At 45.9% G+C, this 19,151-nt stretch overlaps 1 protein-coding gene across 1 annotated transcript in view; it reads left to right on the top strand.

The window, feature by feature from the left end:
- NUP205 (nucleoporin 205) overlaps positions 1-19,151 on the top strand; it is a 1,887,652-nt gene that overhangs the window by 1,269,028 nt on the left and 599,473 nt on the right. Inside the window, exon 28 of the mRNA XM_069628771.1 lies at positions 18,199-18,390. Within this exon, the coding sequence (XP_069484872.1) occupies positions 18,199-18,390 (192 nt within the window). The remainder of the gene's footprint in view (positions 1-18,198; positions 18,391-19,151) is intronic.

The raw sequence follows: 19,151 nt of genomic DNA, 5'->3' as shown, positions 1-19,151 counted from the left end.
ATGGGGAGCAAACCCCGCATATGAAGAGATCTCAGGAGGCTAGGGCCACCCCTCATAAAGAAAAATCTCAAGAGGCTACGCCTAAAGAACCTGTATTGCTTCCTCCAACAGATGAAGATTTAGGTCTCCCCTCCCAACCATTGGTCATCCCTAGCTCGGCACAATGGTCGGCTGAGGATATAGACAGGGTCATGAGGAGGATGTTCGAATGGATTGTGTCTTCCCATGTTTTTCTCATCTTAAGATAATCGTATCCCAGCTTCAGCTGCTTCGGAAACATTTTTCACCAGAGGGCGCTGTGTTGGAGACCGCAGAGTTGAAGTCCCTCGAGGGCTGCCGTCGTGCATCGATGTCATCCGCTGTATAAATGGCTTGAGCAGCGCCCGTTACCTGCTTACGAACGACGCATCTAGAATTTCTTCAACAATGTCTTAGTCTTCAACTCACTCCACACCCAAGACAGGATTAAAAAAAATTCTGAAGTGTGGCAGGAAGATGTCTATAAACGACCCCCATCGGAATTGCCTCTGGTGCCTCAGCCCAGACCATCGGGTTGATGAGTGCGGGTCCTGTCAGGCCATGTCAAATAAGGCTTTTAGGGAACGCAGAGGTAAGCTGGCGGTGGGGGCGAAAAAATAAGTCTTCGAAAAGACAAAAGGATTCGGATGAATCCGGTAGAAAATCTCGTCACGAGTCGAGGAGGTCAAGTTCGGAAAGTCGCTCGAGGAAGTCTTCCTCGTCTTCGACGAAAAAGTCACAAAAGCGACGTCCAGTCTGCTTCCTGCTCGTCCTCTTCTGAGAGGAGAGTTACTTACCCTTCTGAAGCGCTCACCTGGTATCCACTGGGCCGTTACTCAGCCTGTTCTGACCTCTTACGACCTCGAACCCTTCCCTGGAGTCTACTCGACCGGAGACTGGGCCTGAAACACAGGATTGGTAGAGTTTAACTCCCTATAGTCTGTGTGCTTGAACCCCTTCTTCCCCGGGGTCCAACCCTTCCCTTTGATCCTCTCAGGTTTGACATGTTGATCAAGTACAGTGTCTACACAGCTAGCCCCACTAGCCCACTCCTCACCTGGAGAATCTGTTGGAGACACAGTAGATTTGTCTGTAGAACTTTCCTTCTTCTTTTCTCTCCAGGTGGTTTCGATCTTGTTTTTGGGTTTGAAGATAGGACGGGCTCGCCTAGAGTCCACTTTGCCAAAGAGGCTATGTGCCCGGCAGCGGGGACTCCAGGGAGCCCACCCCAAACCAAGGAAAAACAGATTAAAAAACCCTGGTAGATCTTGATATGGATGGTAGTTGATGTAGTCCGTAGAGGAATCCAGTAAGAGTGAAGGCAAGAGTAGTATTGCCTACAAGTACTAGAATGCACTGGTTGTTGTTGTAGTTGGCGATTGCCTGTTGTCCGGGTAGAGGTCCAGTTGGCGTGCGGATAACACGCGGATATAGTGGTACACAAGGGAAGAACTGTGTGTCGGGAACACACCACTCCAACGGTAGACGCCGCTCACAGAAAACAATGAAAGCTGGGGAACCGCCCAGCGCGGGAGAGAGTACAGCAGTAGCAGGAAGGGCGGAGAGAGATGCAAACAGGTTACGCGACAGACGCCGCAAAAGCGGAGAGGAAAGCAGTCCAGAACGGAAGGAGGCAAGGAGCCGTTAGAGTGGGACGCAACCCACTAACAAACAACCAACAAGGTAGTCAGAAACCGGGAAGGGGACACAAGAGGGAGCACAAGCAAACTTACTCGCAGGAACAAAGTAAGGAAGTTGCAACGCACAGGTGCTTCTCATCTGCTGGTCTTTAAGGCGGCTAATACTGGTAGACTAGAACGCGCTGTGCGTTGCATGGAACAATTCAGTCCTCCTTCCATATCGACCATCTCCTCCATACTTTCCATGGGGGATATGTGACAGATCCCCTTGTTTTCTTGGAAAGTGTGCTCTCGCTCCTGCTTTCAGTGCAGGGGCGCGTTGATTGATGCAGGCTCATTGCTGCGTAGTTACTTCACTGGCAAGAGTCCGACAGGTAAGTATAATGAGTCTTTTGAACAGTTCTCTAACTTCATTCTTTTCCTTCCTTAGATGATGGCCGGTTTCTGGGGATGGCGACGTGCTGCTGACATGAGTAGCGCTGAAGGTGAGTGAGAGCGCGATGCAACCCTTTAGTATTTGTGTTGAACTGAGTTCTTTTTCTGTGTCTTTTAGGTGCCGCAACGTTTTCAGCGTGGATGCCGGTTATAAAGAAGAAATGCGGTGAGTAAGTGCGGTATGCGTCCCCTCTAGATGTTTCCACGCTAACCTGGAGTGTCTCTTCCCTCTTGCAGATGGATGAGAAGTTCCGGAGACAGAGTTCCCCCAGAGCGGCTGGGATTCAAGTAAGCGTTTGAAGCTCGTACAGTCTTTAAAAATAAGCGAAGATTTGCTGAATGCTTACTAATGCCTTTTTTCTGTTCTTTTCCCTTTTCCTTAGGAAGCGACGTGCCGGGATGGAAATGACACCGCCGAAGATGCCCGCAGAACAGAAGAAGCAATGAATGATGGGCAGAAGCGCTGCAAGGTAAGGCTGTTCCTAACGGTGTTCTTGTTCTTGCAGGAGTTTTGCGCAGAAGAAAGATGCAGGCCTACTGGAGACCGATCCGAACACGGTGAGATGTCACGCTGCAGGTGCAGAAAACACAAAGCATGTTTCTCAGCCTGGTGTGGCTTAAATAGTCTCTGGGTATCCCAGGTGTCTCTGGGCTGAACCACACCCAAAAGACTAGACTGCGCATGCAGTTCTGGGAACCAAAATATGTGGGGCCATCCATTTTGTCCCCATCAATGCACTACAAGTCCAATCCCCAATGTTATCCTATGGGAGTGAGTGAGTCTGGTGCCACAAGCGCTAAGTCTGACTCCAAGTGGGTCTTTGGAGGGATGGAGAGGCCCTTGAGGGCCATGTAGGTGATCGTGGCCTGGCTCCAGCCTGACATCTTGGAGGTCTGGGGAAATGAGGGGCAGGAATCATGACACCTTCAAAGCACAATTCTCCAGAAAAATAGGAGGCCTTCAGGGCTTCGATGCTGAAAATATTCAAGAAAGCGGCCCAGACCCCCTCGAAGTTGCTGCGTGGTGATCATGCCTCTACACACTCTAAAAGTGACAGAGGAAAATCAAGATCCAAACACGCAAGGGTTGAAAGAGTAGAGAGTGTCTTCAAGGGAAAGTTCCCTGACACCTTGCACTAAGTATAAGCCTCCGGTGCATAAATCTGGGCTAACGGAATCAGCATCAATGTCGAAACCAAACCTCAACTCGACACCGTTGATGACCATAGCGTTGAGACCATTGACAAAAATGACGTTGACACCATTAGCTATATCAAAGCCTCCTTCGACAGCGTTGAAACCAGCATCTAGCCTATCGACGCCTTCAACGTCTTTATCAACGCCTTCTTTGATTCCAAAACCCAAGTCGACGCCATTATCCATACCCAGGCAAATTCCACCTTCTTTGCCTGAAAAAGCTTTCCACCCACAACCAAGACAGGATTTTTTTAGATCAAATTTAGGCAAATTTTGGAGGGGGGTTTTAAACCTACCACAGTGTACGCCAATCGCACTAATTCGGCATGAAATTGTTATCACTATTTGTCAGGTTGCAGTGGCGCCAGTGTGCTTTCTTTAGAAAATGCATGCTAGCAGAGAAATCTGACAACTTGTTATTGGTGCTTGCAGGATATATTTTAAAAGCAAAGCAGCCATTTGCAGCAAAGTGGTGCGATTCTGTGTTTGCCACTTTGCTAGCGGCGGATATAACTTTGCAAACCCTTTTGGAAAATCCGGACAGAGCAACAAAAAGAAAGTTATCTATATGATTGGATCCAAACTCGAGAAACATGCTCCGTGTACAAAGTGTTTAGAGTTAATACATTTGCAAGGAAAAAGTTTGGAGAATGTGAACAATATTTGCTCCGATATCTGAACCCAGTTTTCCGTTCTGCTATATTACGCTTCCGATTCAATCTGTGGAATACAGGAGAAGTATTGGTTAAGCGAAAGGTTCTTGATAAATCACTAGATTTTTGTCGACTATGTAGAAACAAACAAAAAAGAATCATTGTGGCATTTGATCATGGTTTGTCCGGGGGCAAGAAAGTACGAGAATTATTCTTATTCAAACATTGTCAATATCAAACCCTTGATCTGAGGGAAAAATGGGATGTGTTGTTCTTTTCAACAAATCAGATGTCCGTGTATATTGCGATCAACAGATTCTTTGTCGCAATTTTTGTCAGATTAGGCTGAAATAATGTGTTTATTCTGGTAATAAGCATGAATAGGATTGATGAGTAATAGATGAAGTTTGGATCACTCAATCTCTGGTGATTCTAAAAATCTTTTTTTTTGTGCTTTGTAATTTTAAATTGTTATAAGTCAAATTTTATTGTATTAGTAGATTGTTTTTTTTACTGTGTTGTAAAGTTGATCAATTCAGCAAAATCAACAAAAAAAAATGAAAAAAAAGAAACTGGTACCAAAATATAGACGAGCCTTGTCAGATCCAGAATATTTATCCAAACATCCTTCTCCTGAAAGTATAGTGGTGCAAGCTGCAACCTCCACTAGGCAATCAGCTTATCCATTAATACCACCAGACAGGGACGATAAACAAGTTGATGCTTGGGCCCGGAAAGCTTTTACTTGAGGCAGCATGGCCCTAAAATCGACTAATGGCACTTGTACATTAGCAAGATTTACCTATACCCTGTGGGACTGCATGTCATCAGCGGCTGAACGCATCCCGGAAGGTAAAGAACGGGATGGTTTCCTGGCTATAGTGAAGGATGGTAAAGAGGCTATGGCGGAATGCCTTTAGTCAGGATTGGACACTGCGGATAGTATAAGCAGGTCCATGGCATCTAGCACAGTCTTGCGCAGATTCGCATGGCTAAGGAAATCTGGCTTTGCACCTGATGTGCAGTCTAGATGACTGAATATGCCTTTTGACGGCTTGAGGTTGTTTGGCAGCAAGGCGGACGAGACCTTGGAGAAGCTGCAGACCTTGAAAGTGGCAGCGAAATCACTCAGCGCTGCTATAAATCAACCTCAGCAACACTCTTACGCAGGCTCAACTTCCTGGAAGAGTCACCCTTTACGCTTCTATTCCTCTTTTGGAAAAGGGAGAGGGCAGGCCAGTCAGAGAGGCCAACAGAGAAAACCCTTTCTTGGTGGAAAAGGGAGAGGTGCTAGATCAGCCACAGCAGCGGCTACTACCTCCTCAGCCACTGCTGCAGCCGCTGCAAAGCCATGTTGAGGTCTTAACCCACAAAACCCTGGTGGGAGGCAGGATCACTCGGTATCTGAACGAATGGCGGGGCATTACGTCCGCTACCTGGGCACTAGAGATAGTGACCCCATGGTTACTGTTTTCCTTTTCTTCAAAGATCTCAATCATTCACTGGGAGCCAACTCTGTAAAGACTCCAGACCCACTCCTTGTGCAGGAGATTTTAACCCTGCTAGAGAAAGGTGCAATAGAACATGTACCTGTAGCGGAGAGCAACAAGGGCTGGTACTCCCCTTATTTTCTCATCCCCAAAAAGGACAGAGGATTGAGACCCATCTTGTACTTAAGAAACTTGAACAAATTTCGCAGGAAGGACAAGTTCAAGATGGTGACCCTTTCTCAGATCATTCAGCCTCTTCAACTTCAGGACTGGCTGGTTTCATTGGACCTTCAGGATGCTTACTTTCATGTGCCAATCCATCTCAAACACAGAGTACCTGAGGTTCGCTATTGGTGGTTCTCATTATCAGTTTTGGGTTCTACCATTTGGGCTAATCTCCGCCGGACGGTTTTCACCAAACTGATGGCGGTGGTGGCAGCGAGTATCAGAAGAAGGGGGATTCACGTCTACCCTTATCTGGACGATTGGGTAATCAGGGCGAGTTCATCCGAACGAGCCCAGGAACATCTGGCCTTGACCTGCCACTCCTTACACAGTCTGGGCTTCTCCCTCAATTACAAGAACTCACAAATTATTTGTAGCCAAAAACTCCAATTCATCAAAGTGATCATGGACACTTCCTCGGGGAAAGCCTTGCCTCCCGAGGAGAGAGCTCACCGCATTCTGCAGATAATGACATTTCAAAATGACCAACATCTACCAGCATTCAACTTTCTAAGGTTGCTAGGCCTCATGGCATCCTGCATTTTTCTGGTGCCAGAGGCCAGATTGAGGATGAGATCTCTTCAGTGGGCCCTCAGGACTCAATGGTCCCACTTTTCAGGGGAGATGTCAGACCTTCTAACAGTCCCGACCAAAGTGGCTCAAGATCTCCTATGGTGGGCTTGCAAGGAGAATATCCTCAAGGGGGAGCCTTTTTGGCAACCATGGCCAGAGATAACTGTAGTGACGGATGCCTCACTCTTGGGGTGGGGAACCCACACCAACGATTGACAATCAGCGGTCGTTGGTCTCCATCGGAGTCCAAACTACACATCAACCTTTTGGAGCTTAGAGCTAGCGCTGAAGGCTTTTCTGCCCTCTGTACAAGGTAAGAATGTTCTGATAATGACGGACAACACATTGGCCATGTACTACCTCAACAAAAGAGGAGCCGTGGGAGCACTTCCACTTTGCAGAGAGGCAATGCAGCTCTGGTTCTGGGCAATGCAAGAATGAATCTATCGGCAGTTCACCTCGCCGGAGAGCTAAACACGGCAGCAGACGCTCTGAGCAGGCAGAGCACAGTATACCACGAATGGGAGCTAGCTCAGGAAGTCCTTCAAGAGATCTTCGCCCTTTGGGGGAACCCCTCAAGTGGATCTGTTCGTGATCGGGGCCAACCGGAAGTGCGAACTGTATTGCTCAAGGGAAATTCCCACAAGAGGAGCTCTAGGGGACGCGTTCGTAGTGGACTGGATATTTCCACCCCTTTACGCGTTTCCTCCAGTCCCTGTGATTCCTCATGTAATCAGGAAGTTGAGAAAGTTCAGGAAAACCATGATTCTAATTGCCCCGGATTGGGCCAGGAGGACGTGGTACCCGGACCTTCTGGGCATGTCCATCTGCCCTCCAATACGTCTTCCACAAAGAGAGAAACTTCTCTCGCAAGAGGAAGGTCGGGTTCTCCATCCAGAGGTCAAGACACTCAGCCTTCACGCATGGTTTCTGAGAGGCTAAGATATAAGGATTGGGACATCCCGGGTGACGTAATAGAGATTTTGCTTTCGGCCAGAAGGCCAGCAACAAAATCCCTGTATCGGTGTCGTTGGAACAAGTTCAGTAACTGGTGCAGGGATAAGAATATAATACTCCAACAGTACTTTCTTTCCTCTTACACTTAGCCAATTTGGGGCTCCAAGTTGGAACAATAAAAGGTTACTTGGCTGCGCTATCTATCTTTAAGCGCTCGTCGGAAGAGGTGTCTTATTTTAAAATGCCTTTAGTCATTCAATTCTTGAAAGGGTTGACAATTGTATACCCTCAAACGCCTTTTCAGGTGCCCATCTGGGATTTAAATCTAGTCTTAAAATTTCTCATGTGTGCTCCTTTCGAGCCTTTACATTCTTGTCCATTAAGACTGCTTACTCTTAAAACAATTCTGTTAGTGGCTATAACTTCAGCCCGCAGGGTAAGTGAGTTACAGGGATTGTCTTGTAAGCCTCCTCACACTATTTTCCATAGGGACAAGGTTATTTTTAAAGTCAAGCCATCATTCTTGCCTAAAATAGTGTCTGATTTTCATCTATCACAAAAGATTGTCCTACCTCCTTTTATCCTCCAACTCACGCTAGTACGGAAGAGGAAAGATTACATAGCCTGGACCCAAAAAGGGCTCTCAGTTTCTATGATTCCAGATTGGCAAATCTTCGATAATGTAACCATATACTGGGCACAAATTGGGCCTTGCCGTATCTAAACAAACTCTATCCAGATGGATAATTCGATCAATTTCTGAATGCTATAAACTAGCTGGGAAAGAGCCTCCAGATAGATTAAGGGCTCATTCAACCAGAGGCATGGCAACTTCCACGGCCCTTCAGAGGGGTGTCCCGGTGCAGGATATTTGTTCTGCGGCCACCTGGTTGTCAATGCACACCCTTGTAAAACATTACTGCTTGGACTATACTTCATACCAAGGGGGACTATTTGCAAAAGCTGTCATTCATTCAGTCCATAATTAAAATTCCTAGTACTCCCACCTGCAAAATGACCACTGCTATGGGAGTCTATCATAAGATGAGGAATACGTGGGAGGACACAATCCATTCGAAGAAAGTTACTTACCAACTGTAACGTTTTTTCGATTGGATGTTCCTCCCACGTATTCCTCATCGACCCTCCCATCCTACCCCTCTGTACAGTTTACGCCAGTTGCACTCTGACTTCTTTAAGAGCCTGAAGTATTAAAGCCTGATCAGCTGATGCGACCATGAACACCGTAAAAACAGATCTGAGGTAACGGGCGCTGCTCGAGCCATTTATACAGCGGAAGACGTTGACGCCCGACGGCGTCCTCGGGGGATTTCGACTCTGCGGTCTCGAACACAGCGCCCTCTGGTGAACATTTTTTCTGAAGCAGCTGAAGCTGGGATAAGTTTATCATAAAATGAGGAATACGTCGTCGGAACATCCAATCGAAAGAACGTTACAGTTGGTAAGTAACTTGTTCTTCTGGCTTGGTTGGCTGTTGGGTGGTGCGTGACCCTCTCCCACTCTGCATGTTTTGCAATGTCCTCCTCAGTTTCCCCAATTCTTTGGGGCTTCTTGCCACTGTTCTCCAGCATGTGGTCTGGCATGGGTTTACACGCTCATGAATATTCCCCGTCATCAGGCTGGGAACCCTCGGTTAAGAAAAATCAGTTTCAGGTTCATTTCTGAACTGTCTTTCTCCTAACAACCAATCACTGAGCTCTGGGTCATACTGTCCCCAGCCAATGACTGCCCTCTACCTAGGCCCCTCCTCTGGCAGCCATCTTCAGTTTTTTACCGCACGTTCAAGTGTTGGGAGTCCTCGTGTTTAGCTCTCGATCTTTTACTGCGCTTTTCGCTTTTTGGTACTTTTACTCTATTTTATGGTCAATCAAGCCTTGTGCTCCATCGAGCACCCTTCCGATTAATTGGGACCCATTTTTCTGATTCTTCAGCACCCCTCAAGGATGAATTTCATCGAGTTTCGTCTTGGAGGCTTCCAGAAAATTCTTCAGGCCTACGCCGCATGGACCATGTCGGAGGAGGAGGAGGATTCAACTCCCCTGTTCAAACTTTGCTCTGACTGCGGCTTGCGGAATGTCTTCTCGGATGACAAGCAATCCAGTGCCTTTACTGCCTGTATCCGATGCACAAGGAGGAAGAAGGTGTGTTTTGCCAGGAGATGACAGCTCACACGATGAAGGATCGGCATTGGCAGCTGAAGGAGTTGTGGGCTACATTGACCCACTGAACAGAATTTCTCCATAATCAAGCTGTGCTTCAGCAGAAACAGCAAAATGGCTGCGCTGGCTCCAGTGAGCACCATTGCACCAAAAATGTCTGCACTGTTTTGCCTAGCGCCATTGCGCAAGATGGAACAGGAAGCACCCCGAGAAAGGCTACTAGGGAGTGTTCTTGTTTGTCTTAAAGAAATGGAGTGAAAAAGCAGCGCTGCTTTGATGCAAGCCCAAAATTCCCATTGAAAAAATGAATGTCACCTCTAAAATGATGCTGCTCTGATGCTATTTTTCCCTGTTTTCACCAAACTGCTTTTATCAAAAAGACCCCGTCACGCCCAGCCATATTCATATTGTGCTCCATCAGAAAAGAGCCTTATTCCTGAATGACAGGCTGTGCCAGTCAAACCTGAGAAAATCAACAAAAAGCTTTCCTTCAGCTACACAGGAAACGCTTAAATTGTGCTACAAAATGTCAAAAATCACCGCTTGAAAAGAAAATCCAGAGCTTTCTGTGCACTTATCAATTTCATGGAGACCTTTGCTTGGTACAGACTGTTGTGGAAAACAAGCTGGCGACAGCTACAAAACCATATTGGAAAGGCAGATGCAAAAACCGAATTTGAAAGGAATATGCCCGCTTTCACCACATGTCAAAATGGGCCTTTGTAAACTAAAGAAGAAAATGCCTGTTGGAAGGTACTATGTTGAACAAAAACTTCTCCCTGCCTACCAATGTGAAAGGGAATTGTGCTGTGAAGATATATGTATGAGATGGTTCTATTCAGCAGATTTTTTTCCAATTCTGAGCCAAAAATAAATAAAAATTAAATCAAACTACAGTGGCTGCATGGGGGGGCATGTCCGCCCAAAAACAGGTTTCTTCTGGGAGGATAACAGAAACAAAAGGCCTCTCACAGTAGATACTGGCACACAAGTGATAATTGCTACTTGGGCCAGACTTTGGTCTGGGCTGAGCCCTCTGATGATGGAACTTCTGGGACACGGAAGTGTGAGATGAAAAGTCCCACCTACCTGTGACTTCTAGAGGACGCTTCAAAGAACATCTCCGTGACAACCCTGGGGTGAGGGGTTAGCCTTTGAAAGGCATGCCCATATATCGAGAACAATATTGACATTTGCCTCCAAGGGCTATGTTATTAATAAAAAGGTATCTAGCAGTTTTAGTGTGATTTTGTGGACTTTAATTTAAGACATTGTAGCTTCCCTTGACACCTTGAGAATATAAATGTCAGAGAATTGGGTATTAGAAGGAATGTATCCACGATGCCACTGCAAATTTTAATGCTTACGTGCCTAATGATGATCCACACCCATGGATAAAGTTATATAATTTTAAGTAATATAATTCTCACTGAAAAGCGTGAAAAACTGATAGAAGGGCGAAACAATGTCTCACAGATGGCTGAGTTGGACTGGAATGGTCTGCATAAAATATGTAACCTGTTTATGTAATTTGCTAAGAGACTTCAACTGTATAAATGTACCATTTGTGGCAAAATTGGATTTTAGCTAAAATAACTGTGGGAGGTTTTGAACATTATAAAACGTGAATCATAAATCTGCCATCCTGCCCTTGAAATCCAACCAGCTGAGAGCGAGGCGGGGACTAGCACCTCTGATCAATCCAGTGGTTTAAAGGCATGTTTAGTTAAGCCTGCCCAGCCATATACTTCTATGATGTCACTATGCATTATAAATAAGAGTCCTGAAATCAGACCGGCTTGCGGCCCCCTAACAGCATGCCCGCTTCAATCCTGCCATCCAGCTCTCCATAACGTCCGGTGTCCAGACCTTGCCCAGCTGTCTTTTGCCAGGAGTCCGCTACCTGGTGACCTGAGCCCTGGAGACCAGAACCTGTTGACTGTCTAAAAATACCAAAAACTCAAAAGTGGACGGTGAGTATAATCCCCACCCCACAGAAACACATAGCTTACCTTGCCTTTTTCCTTATCCCACTCTCTAAGCAGTCATATGTATATTGTTGAACCTGTTAGAATTATCTGTGTACCTGTCCTTGACTTTCTAAAGTGCTAGCACCATCTCTTTATTCATTTTGTCCTGTGTGAAACCTAAGCCCTTAGTCATATTTTGAGTGATCAGACTAGTTTCCGCTTAGGGTTGGACGTTGGGGTGATACGGTTGAAGTCGCAAATTAACCTTGGATCTTAATGTGTCCCTTTTTGGCGGTATAGTCTGAATAGTCTAGTTTAAAGTAAACCTGTTCTTGTCTCAACTGATTTTCTTTCCTATTTCACAGCTTCATTTTACTCAAATCGACCCTTTTTCTATCTTGCATTTCTCATCCAGATTTTTAGCTAGCTATCTCCTTTCACTTTTGTCTTGTCCCTGTGATATATTTTTTCACCATCACAAACCGCACTCCAAATCAGAGTATTTCACCCGTTTTTATTAAAAACCGTTTGGGTAATTTAAAGCGGGAATTGAAAAAATTGCAAGTTTTCCAACGTGTCATTTGGCTGCAGCATGCTCTAAACTTTACACTCATTTTCGAATAGTATGCCTTTTGATGATCCATTGCATTGTGATTTCCAGTGATATAACATATGTGCTATTGTGATAAAACATATGTATTTTATAATTGAACCACACCTTAATTCATTATTTGTAAAATTTGAGTGTTATTTTAGGCCTTTCCTAAGGGTTTAAGGTCTCGTATTTTGTGAGGGAATGTCGGATTTTGATTCTGTTTTCTGCCTCTTATCCCTGACTACCTGCTGCTTCTTTCTATCCACTCAGAATTCAACTTTTTTGTGAGTTGAGGGAACATTTCAGGGGAAAACCTTAACTTGGGTGCTGTCTATCCTTATCCAAAAAGTGCTCCTATTCACGTGTGCTTTGTATATGTTCTAGGAGAAGGTTAACCAAGTGCATTGCTTCAATATTCATTGTAAATATCACCCCATTGGTCATTGCTGCCCCATATTAAAAATGTTATGATTTCTTTTGAATTTTAAAAATAAATAAATATTGTATTTTCACCAACCGGCCTGGTTCATGGTCCATTGTGACCCAGGGTATTTGAAAAAGGGGGTTTGATACGAGTTGTGTACCATCTCAAATTGAATTCGCATAAAATAAAGAGAAAGGCATATCAATTGACCGCTACATCCTAAGCTGAGACAAAGGTGTGTCACCTGATTGAAATCCTTAACAAATTGGCTAAAGGCCAAGGCCCCTGCTCTGGGTGGGTCCCAAGAGCATGCCTCTCCCGGTTCCAGGAAAGTTGAGCAGGCTTTTAAGAATTTTGAGGGCGCCCCTCCCGTGTGGGTCCAACAGAAGGCTAAGCACCGCAAGTCCACTGCCATCAGGTGCACCGTTGTGGCGGGCTCCTCAGCAGCCAGTGCGTGTCCGACATCACCAGTCAACGCTCAGGATCTTCGTCCAAGAGGAAATTGGACCATCGGGGCAGAACTCAAGGAGAAGCCCAAGACCGACCTGCCGGAGATGGCCAAGGGGGGGGCTTGGCTCTGACCCTCTCCCTAAGGGGCAGGCCAAGCTGGACAAGGCATCCGGGACAACCAAGGCCAAGCAGGACAAGGGACCGGTCCTGACTGTGAAGGCCCAGGTACACCCGACGAAGGCCCAGCCTTCCATCGAGGGGGTGGTGGCGTCCCTCGCGATGGCCGTCGAGGTGGATCTGCAGGGCGCACTGCCAAAGGCTAGAGTATCCCTTCCTCCCAGGAGGGAGGCTACATTCAAGCCATAGAGAAGACCTCGGAGAAGATGATGTCGGTCATCTCCCTGAGACCGTCCCCTCTGGTCTCGAAGAAGAGGGGGATGGGGCGATGTGGTCCTTCAGGGCATGGACTTCTCCTCAGAGGAGGAGATTGTCTACCTTCAAACCATCCAGGAGGAACAGAACGTCTGGAGCAGGCCCTACAACGAGGGTGCCGATGAACCCATTGGCCTGAGGAATTCCAGGCTGAGAAAAATTGATTGGCTGACCTAGCTTCCATAATAAATGAGGCAAGTGGTGTAGATGCCTCAACTGAGGTAGAGTTTCCTCACAGAGAACAAAGGCACCCTAGTGTGGCATATAGAAGGATGATGGAAAAAGGGGCCGATGCCATGGCTGGGGTCCTCCAGAAAAGGAAATGGAAGAATGTGATTTTACAGACGTGGACACAAATACATGAATGTTTAGCCTGTTCTCGCTCTCCACAATGCCATTAGAAATCCTCCTAGAGCTGTGGAAAACACCCTGCTCAGGTCCAGCCCTCCATAAGGGTTTTATTAGAAAAAAACAAACCAGCTTTCTCCAAACCACAGTTACTCAACTCATTCATCACATGACAGGCTGGTATTGCAAGCAGCTAATGCTGTCACTAAGGCAAGCACCTACCCTTCTTCACCCCCAGACAGGGACAATAAAAGGTAGAATGCTCTCACCAAAAAAACTTTGCCTCAGGCAGCATGGCACTTAAGGCATAAAATGCCTCTTGTGCACTTGCCAAGACACACACACACACACACTATGGTCTGTTTTGGCTGAGGCAGCAGAGCACATTCTTTAAGGGGAAATGAGGGAAGGGTTCTTTTAACATTGTTGGAGCTGGAAAGCAAGCTCCGTGTCAAGCCCTACAGTCGGGACCCATCACAGCTGACTGTGTTGGAAGGTCTAGGGTGGCACGTTCTGTCCGTGTCAGCTCACCAATGGAACTCACTACCCAGAACTAAACTCTTACTGGGCCTTCCACAAGGCTCTAGAAACGTGGCTCTGCCTAAATCTCTCTGTGTTGAAATTCTTTGATATGTATGATCATGTATACATTTTAGCAACTCGCCCTGTAAATTGCCTCATTCAAGTCTGTATCATGTAACTGGTTTCAACAGCACCCTGGTGCATCAGGGTTTGGGCGCTTTACAAATATAAAAATAAATAAATGAGAAGATTAGTCAGGCTAAGAAAATAAATTGAAGTTGATATGCTTTTTGATGAGTCACAGCTGTTGGGGCCCAGTGTGGACGATGGCCTGCAGAAGCTATTGGCCTCTAAAGCAACAGCAAAGTCCCTACGAGCCCCATTAAGACATCTTACTCAGAATTCCTTGGAAGGGCAAACCCTTTTGGTACTAAAAGTATGACCAAAAAGGAATACAAGCCATCAGCTGCCAAGGCCAGAGGCATTTCGACTTTAGAGAGGTAGAAGAGGTGAGACACAGACAACTTCCGCGTCTGTCCCCTCTAGTGCGGCCCCACCTGAAAACCTCTTTGGGGGCTTGCGCAACTCACCGGTAGGGGGGCGTTTATCAAACAATTTTCTAGAATGCCGAAATACTACTATGGACGCATGGGCATGGCATGTGATTACTCTCGGATACATTACGTAATTCTGCTCACTGCTCCCCCATCCCACCCCCCATTCCGAGCCTATTACGCCACATCTTCGATCCGAGTACCATCATCTTGGGGCACCCTTCCATTTCTGTCTTGGACAGCCACACCATCTCTTTCAGGTAAAACGGGGCACAGTCATGCCAAACAACCTGGATTCTGAGGTCATTTCATCCGAAAGCCACTCTTGGACCGGACGCACTTGAACAAGTTTCTCAGAAAGGACAAGTTCAAGATGTGAACACTCACGCAAATCCTCCAAGCCCTAGGAATTCAGGATTGTTTGATGTCACTCGACCTACAGGCAGCATACTTTCATGTGCCGATTCATTCAAAGCACTGAAAGTACACAAGGTTTGTCACAGGCAACACTCGCTATGAATTTCGAGTTCTGCCTTTTGGGCTTGCATATGCCCCAAGGATTTTCACCAAGATGTTGGTGGTAGTGACAGCCAGTCTCGGTAAAGGAGGGATTCAAGTCTTTCCCTACCTGGATGATTGATTAATTAGGGTGGTCTCTCCGGATCAAGTCCTGGATCACCTTGATCACACGTGCTGCCTCCTTCACAGACAAGGCTTCTCCCTCACAGACTAGGCTTCTCCCTCAATTTAAATGTCTCAGCTGACAACTTCTCAAATGCTTCAATTAATCGGAGCGGTCCTGGATTCTCCCTCGGGCAAGGCTTTTCCTCCTGAAAAGAGGGCTCTAAACATACAGCAGATGGTCACCAGATTCCAAAACACCAAACACCCTACAGCCCAAGACTTCCTATGGATGCTCGGCTAAATAGCATATTGCATCTTCCTGGTGCCAGAGGCTCGATTGAGAATGAGATCGCTCCAATGGGCATTCAGGTCTCAATGGTTCAGTTCTGTAGCAGTATGACAGACATGATTTAAGTCCCAAGCAGAATCACACGGGAGCTCCTGTGGTGGATTTGCAGAGAGAATGTGATGGCTGGAGAACCGTTTAGGTAACCATGGCCATTGGCAACCATAGTAATGGATGAGTCTCTAAAAGGATGGGGCACCCACCTGAAATAGTTGACGTTGAGCGGGTTGTGGCCCCTGGCTGAGGTGAAACTTAACTTAAACTTGTTGGAGCTGAGGCCGATCGGACTGGCGCTGTTGGCCTTTTTGCCCTCGATACAAGGGGAAAATCGTCCTGATCATGACTGACAACACAGTGGCCATGCATCAGCAAGAGAGGTAGGTGGTCTAGGATCTCTCCCCCTGTGCAGCGAGGCAATGCATCTCTGGTTCTGGGTGTTCATGAGCAAAATCTCCCCATCAGCAATACACCTTGCTGGTAAGGAGAACACAACGGTTGAAACCCTGAGCAGACAGGGCTCGGTCTCCCACAAGTGGAAGCTGTGACAGGAAGTTTTTCTGGAGAACCTCGCTCTCTGGGGATCCCCCAGGTGGATCTGTTTGCATCCAGTGTGAGCAGGAAATACAAACCTTTCTGCTCATGGGGAATTTCCCCTAAAAGGAGCACTGGGGGATGTTTTTGTGGTGGCCTGGAAATTGGAGCTCCTGAATACGTTCCACTGATTCACCTAATTCCCTAAGCGATCATGAGATTGAAGAGATAGGGAGCAAGCATGATCTTGATTTCCCCAGACTGGGTCAGGAGGATGTGGTGCCCGAACCATCTGGATATGGCCATCTACCGTCCCCAGTCTTGTTCAGAGGCCAGACCTTCTTTCTCAGGATAGAGAGCTGATTCTTCACCCGAGCATACATGTGCTCAATCTGCATGCTTGGTTTCTGAAAGGCTAAGGTACAATGTTTGGTACCTTCGGGAAGACGTGATCGAGGTGTTGCTTTCGGCCAGGAGGCCAGCAACACAAGCTTTGTACCGCTGCCACTTCTGCAGAGCACAGGATGTGGATCCTTTTCTGTGTGATATCTCAAAGGTGTTTTGCTTTCTTCATTTGGCAAGACATGGTCTTCACATTGCCACCATCAAGGGCTATTTATCGGCACTCTATTTTTAAGCACGTGCCCGAGCAAGGATCGTATTTCTCGATTCCTTTGGTGGTCCAATTTTTTAAAAGGCCTGGCAAACACTTTTCCTCCACTCTCCTTCGTGGAGCCGGCATGGGACTTGACCCATGTGTTGACCTTCCTTATGAATTCTCCTTTTGAACCAATGCATTCATGTCCTCTGAGACTGCTTTGTTGGAAATCGTCCTTGTTCGCTATATTCTCAGCTCTGGAGAGTGAGCAAATTGAAGGCCCTGAAGGTAAGCCACTTTTTGCGATTGGAGTTGCACAAACACTCCTCCAGTTTAGATTGCACAAAATGCCCTTGTCTGTCAGTTGTTTGGTGAACCTGCCTCAACCTCCAACATTCAGCATTCCTAATGAGTTGGGATTGACATGTGTCAGATTTAGCAGTTCCAACTCTCCTATTTTGGAATGCTGTATGGAGTATGAAGGCTGGCCTTACTAAATTGATTTTTTAATATTTTTTTGAAAACCCTGTATATGACGAAACGTGCATGGCTCAGGCATGTTAAATATAAATTACAATCACTGGGTCTGGGCTCTTGGCATGCGAATCCTGATAGTATGCCTACTGAGTCTGAGGTTTATCAAAACTGCTGCTTTTTGTCGGTTTTGGCAGAACATTGTAAGACGGAGTTAGAAAAACATGGTGAGGTCCTCTTTACCACTGGCTCCAGCTCATGATTGGACAGTGTACCTCAGAATGGTTACTAACAGGTGACTGTGTTCTATTAAACAGGACAAAAATAAGTATTCTACCAATAAAATCCATAAGTACGAATTGGGGTAATATAGACCATCCCGAAAGGACGCATTTGTGAGGAGATTGTACGTTTGACCCACTTTTTACTTTTATATCCAATTTCCAAAGCCCTGAGAGAAACTTTTATATCTGCTGTTATTCGCCTGTAGTTGTCCATGATTTGCACTGGTGACCTATTTTACAGTTACATGGTCTATTACGATGAAAAGGAACTCCCCAAGGGCTTATGTAAGGAATAATGTTAGTGATTTCCTTTGTTTATTTATCGTTATGCTTTTTTTCTTTTTACAATTCTTACTTTTGAGGAGGGTCGGGACATTTGAATTGTAGGCTGAAAGTTTAATCTTCTAAAATGAGTAGCCTTAAAATTTAAGGCTGGACTGTCAAGATTTTTAAGCACTTGTAAATTCTTATTGCTTTCCTGGCCATAGGACTATATCGTCTGTATATGTTTCATTTGTGTTTGTGCTGTTTTATGTGATTAATTGTTTTAATAACTCGCAACATTTTGATGTGTTTTTTCTAAATCTGAACAAAGTCAACTAACCACTTGACTTTTGGAATTTTTACAAAACATGTATTTTGCTGATGAGTTTGCAAATAATATGTTTGTCACTCTAGGAAATCAACACAATTCTGCAATATGTTGTTGAAAGAAACAATTTACGGCAGTGTCTTTATGCTAAGAGACATGCACTTGAATCGTGGCGTCAGTTGGTGGAGGTTATACTGACTGCCTGCCCCCAGGACCTCATGCAAGCTGAGGACCGACAGTTGATAATTCGAGATCTTCTGTTGGATGTTCACGACAAGGTAAGAAATATTGCTGTTAGGATAGATTTCCCTTTTAGGCAACTTTCCCACCATATTCTATGGACTCCCAAACTGTTTGCTTTTGTTTTTTGACCTATCCTCTCTTTTTACAGAGAAGCGAAGCCTTCAGCGTCAATTCCCTGGCCTGTTTCCTCATTTGTCATGGGAAACTGATCTGTCCTTCAGACTATCAGTACTGGGAAACGGTTTCCCTTTTGTCTTTATACCCGTTTGGTTACGTTTTATACAGTGCACGCAACATACTACAATCCAGTGTGCATACTTTTGTAACACCCAAATCTTTTAGACTGGGGAATTTTGGTTATTTTGGTTATTTTTATATGTGCCTAAAGACAAGCTGGTGGCAGCAGTAAAATTTTTACAATTTTTGCAGTACTTCACATTTACCATGTCTGGATACTAAACGTCGCTAGTACCCTAAAATGGCCATGTTGCAAATTTGTTGCTCGTTCTTGGGCCATATTGTTTCTTGGCCCTTTTCCTGCTTGCTCAGGTCAGAAAATCCTTAATATGGTCATGCATTTGCCCGGGAAAGCTGCTGTTTTCGCATTCTAGTACATGCTGTTTGTGTGTGGACCCAGGAGGCTAGTGGGATTGGCTGCTCCCATTCCACATATGTGGTGCCAGAAAGTCTGGTGTGCATGCATGAGTGAAAACTGCCTGTGGTACATGATTGGACCACTGCTGGCTGAGCGAGTTGTGCAGATCATTACCATTGGTGGGCTGGGATTTGCCACCAG

Source organism: Ambystoma mexicanum, chromosome 12 (assembly GCF_040938575.1).
Source record: "Ambystoma mexicanum isolate Mex_15411 chromosome 12, UKY_AmexF1_1, whole genome shotgun sequence".
Taxonomy (NCBI): Eukaryota; Metazoa; Chordata; class Amphibia; order Caudata; family Ambystomatidae; genus Ambystoma; species Ambystoma mexicanum.
The sequence above is the reverse complement of the archived record's forward strand: the minus strand, read 5'-3'. Positions and strand labels throughout refer to the sequence as shown.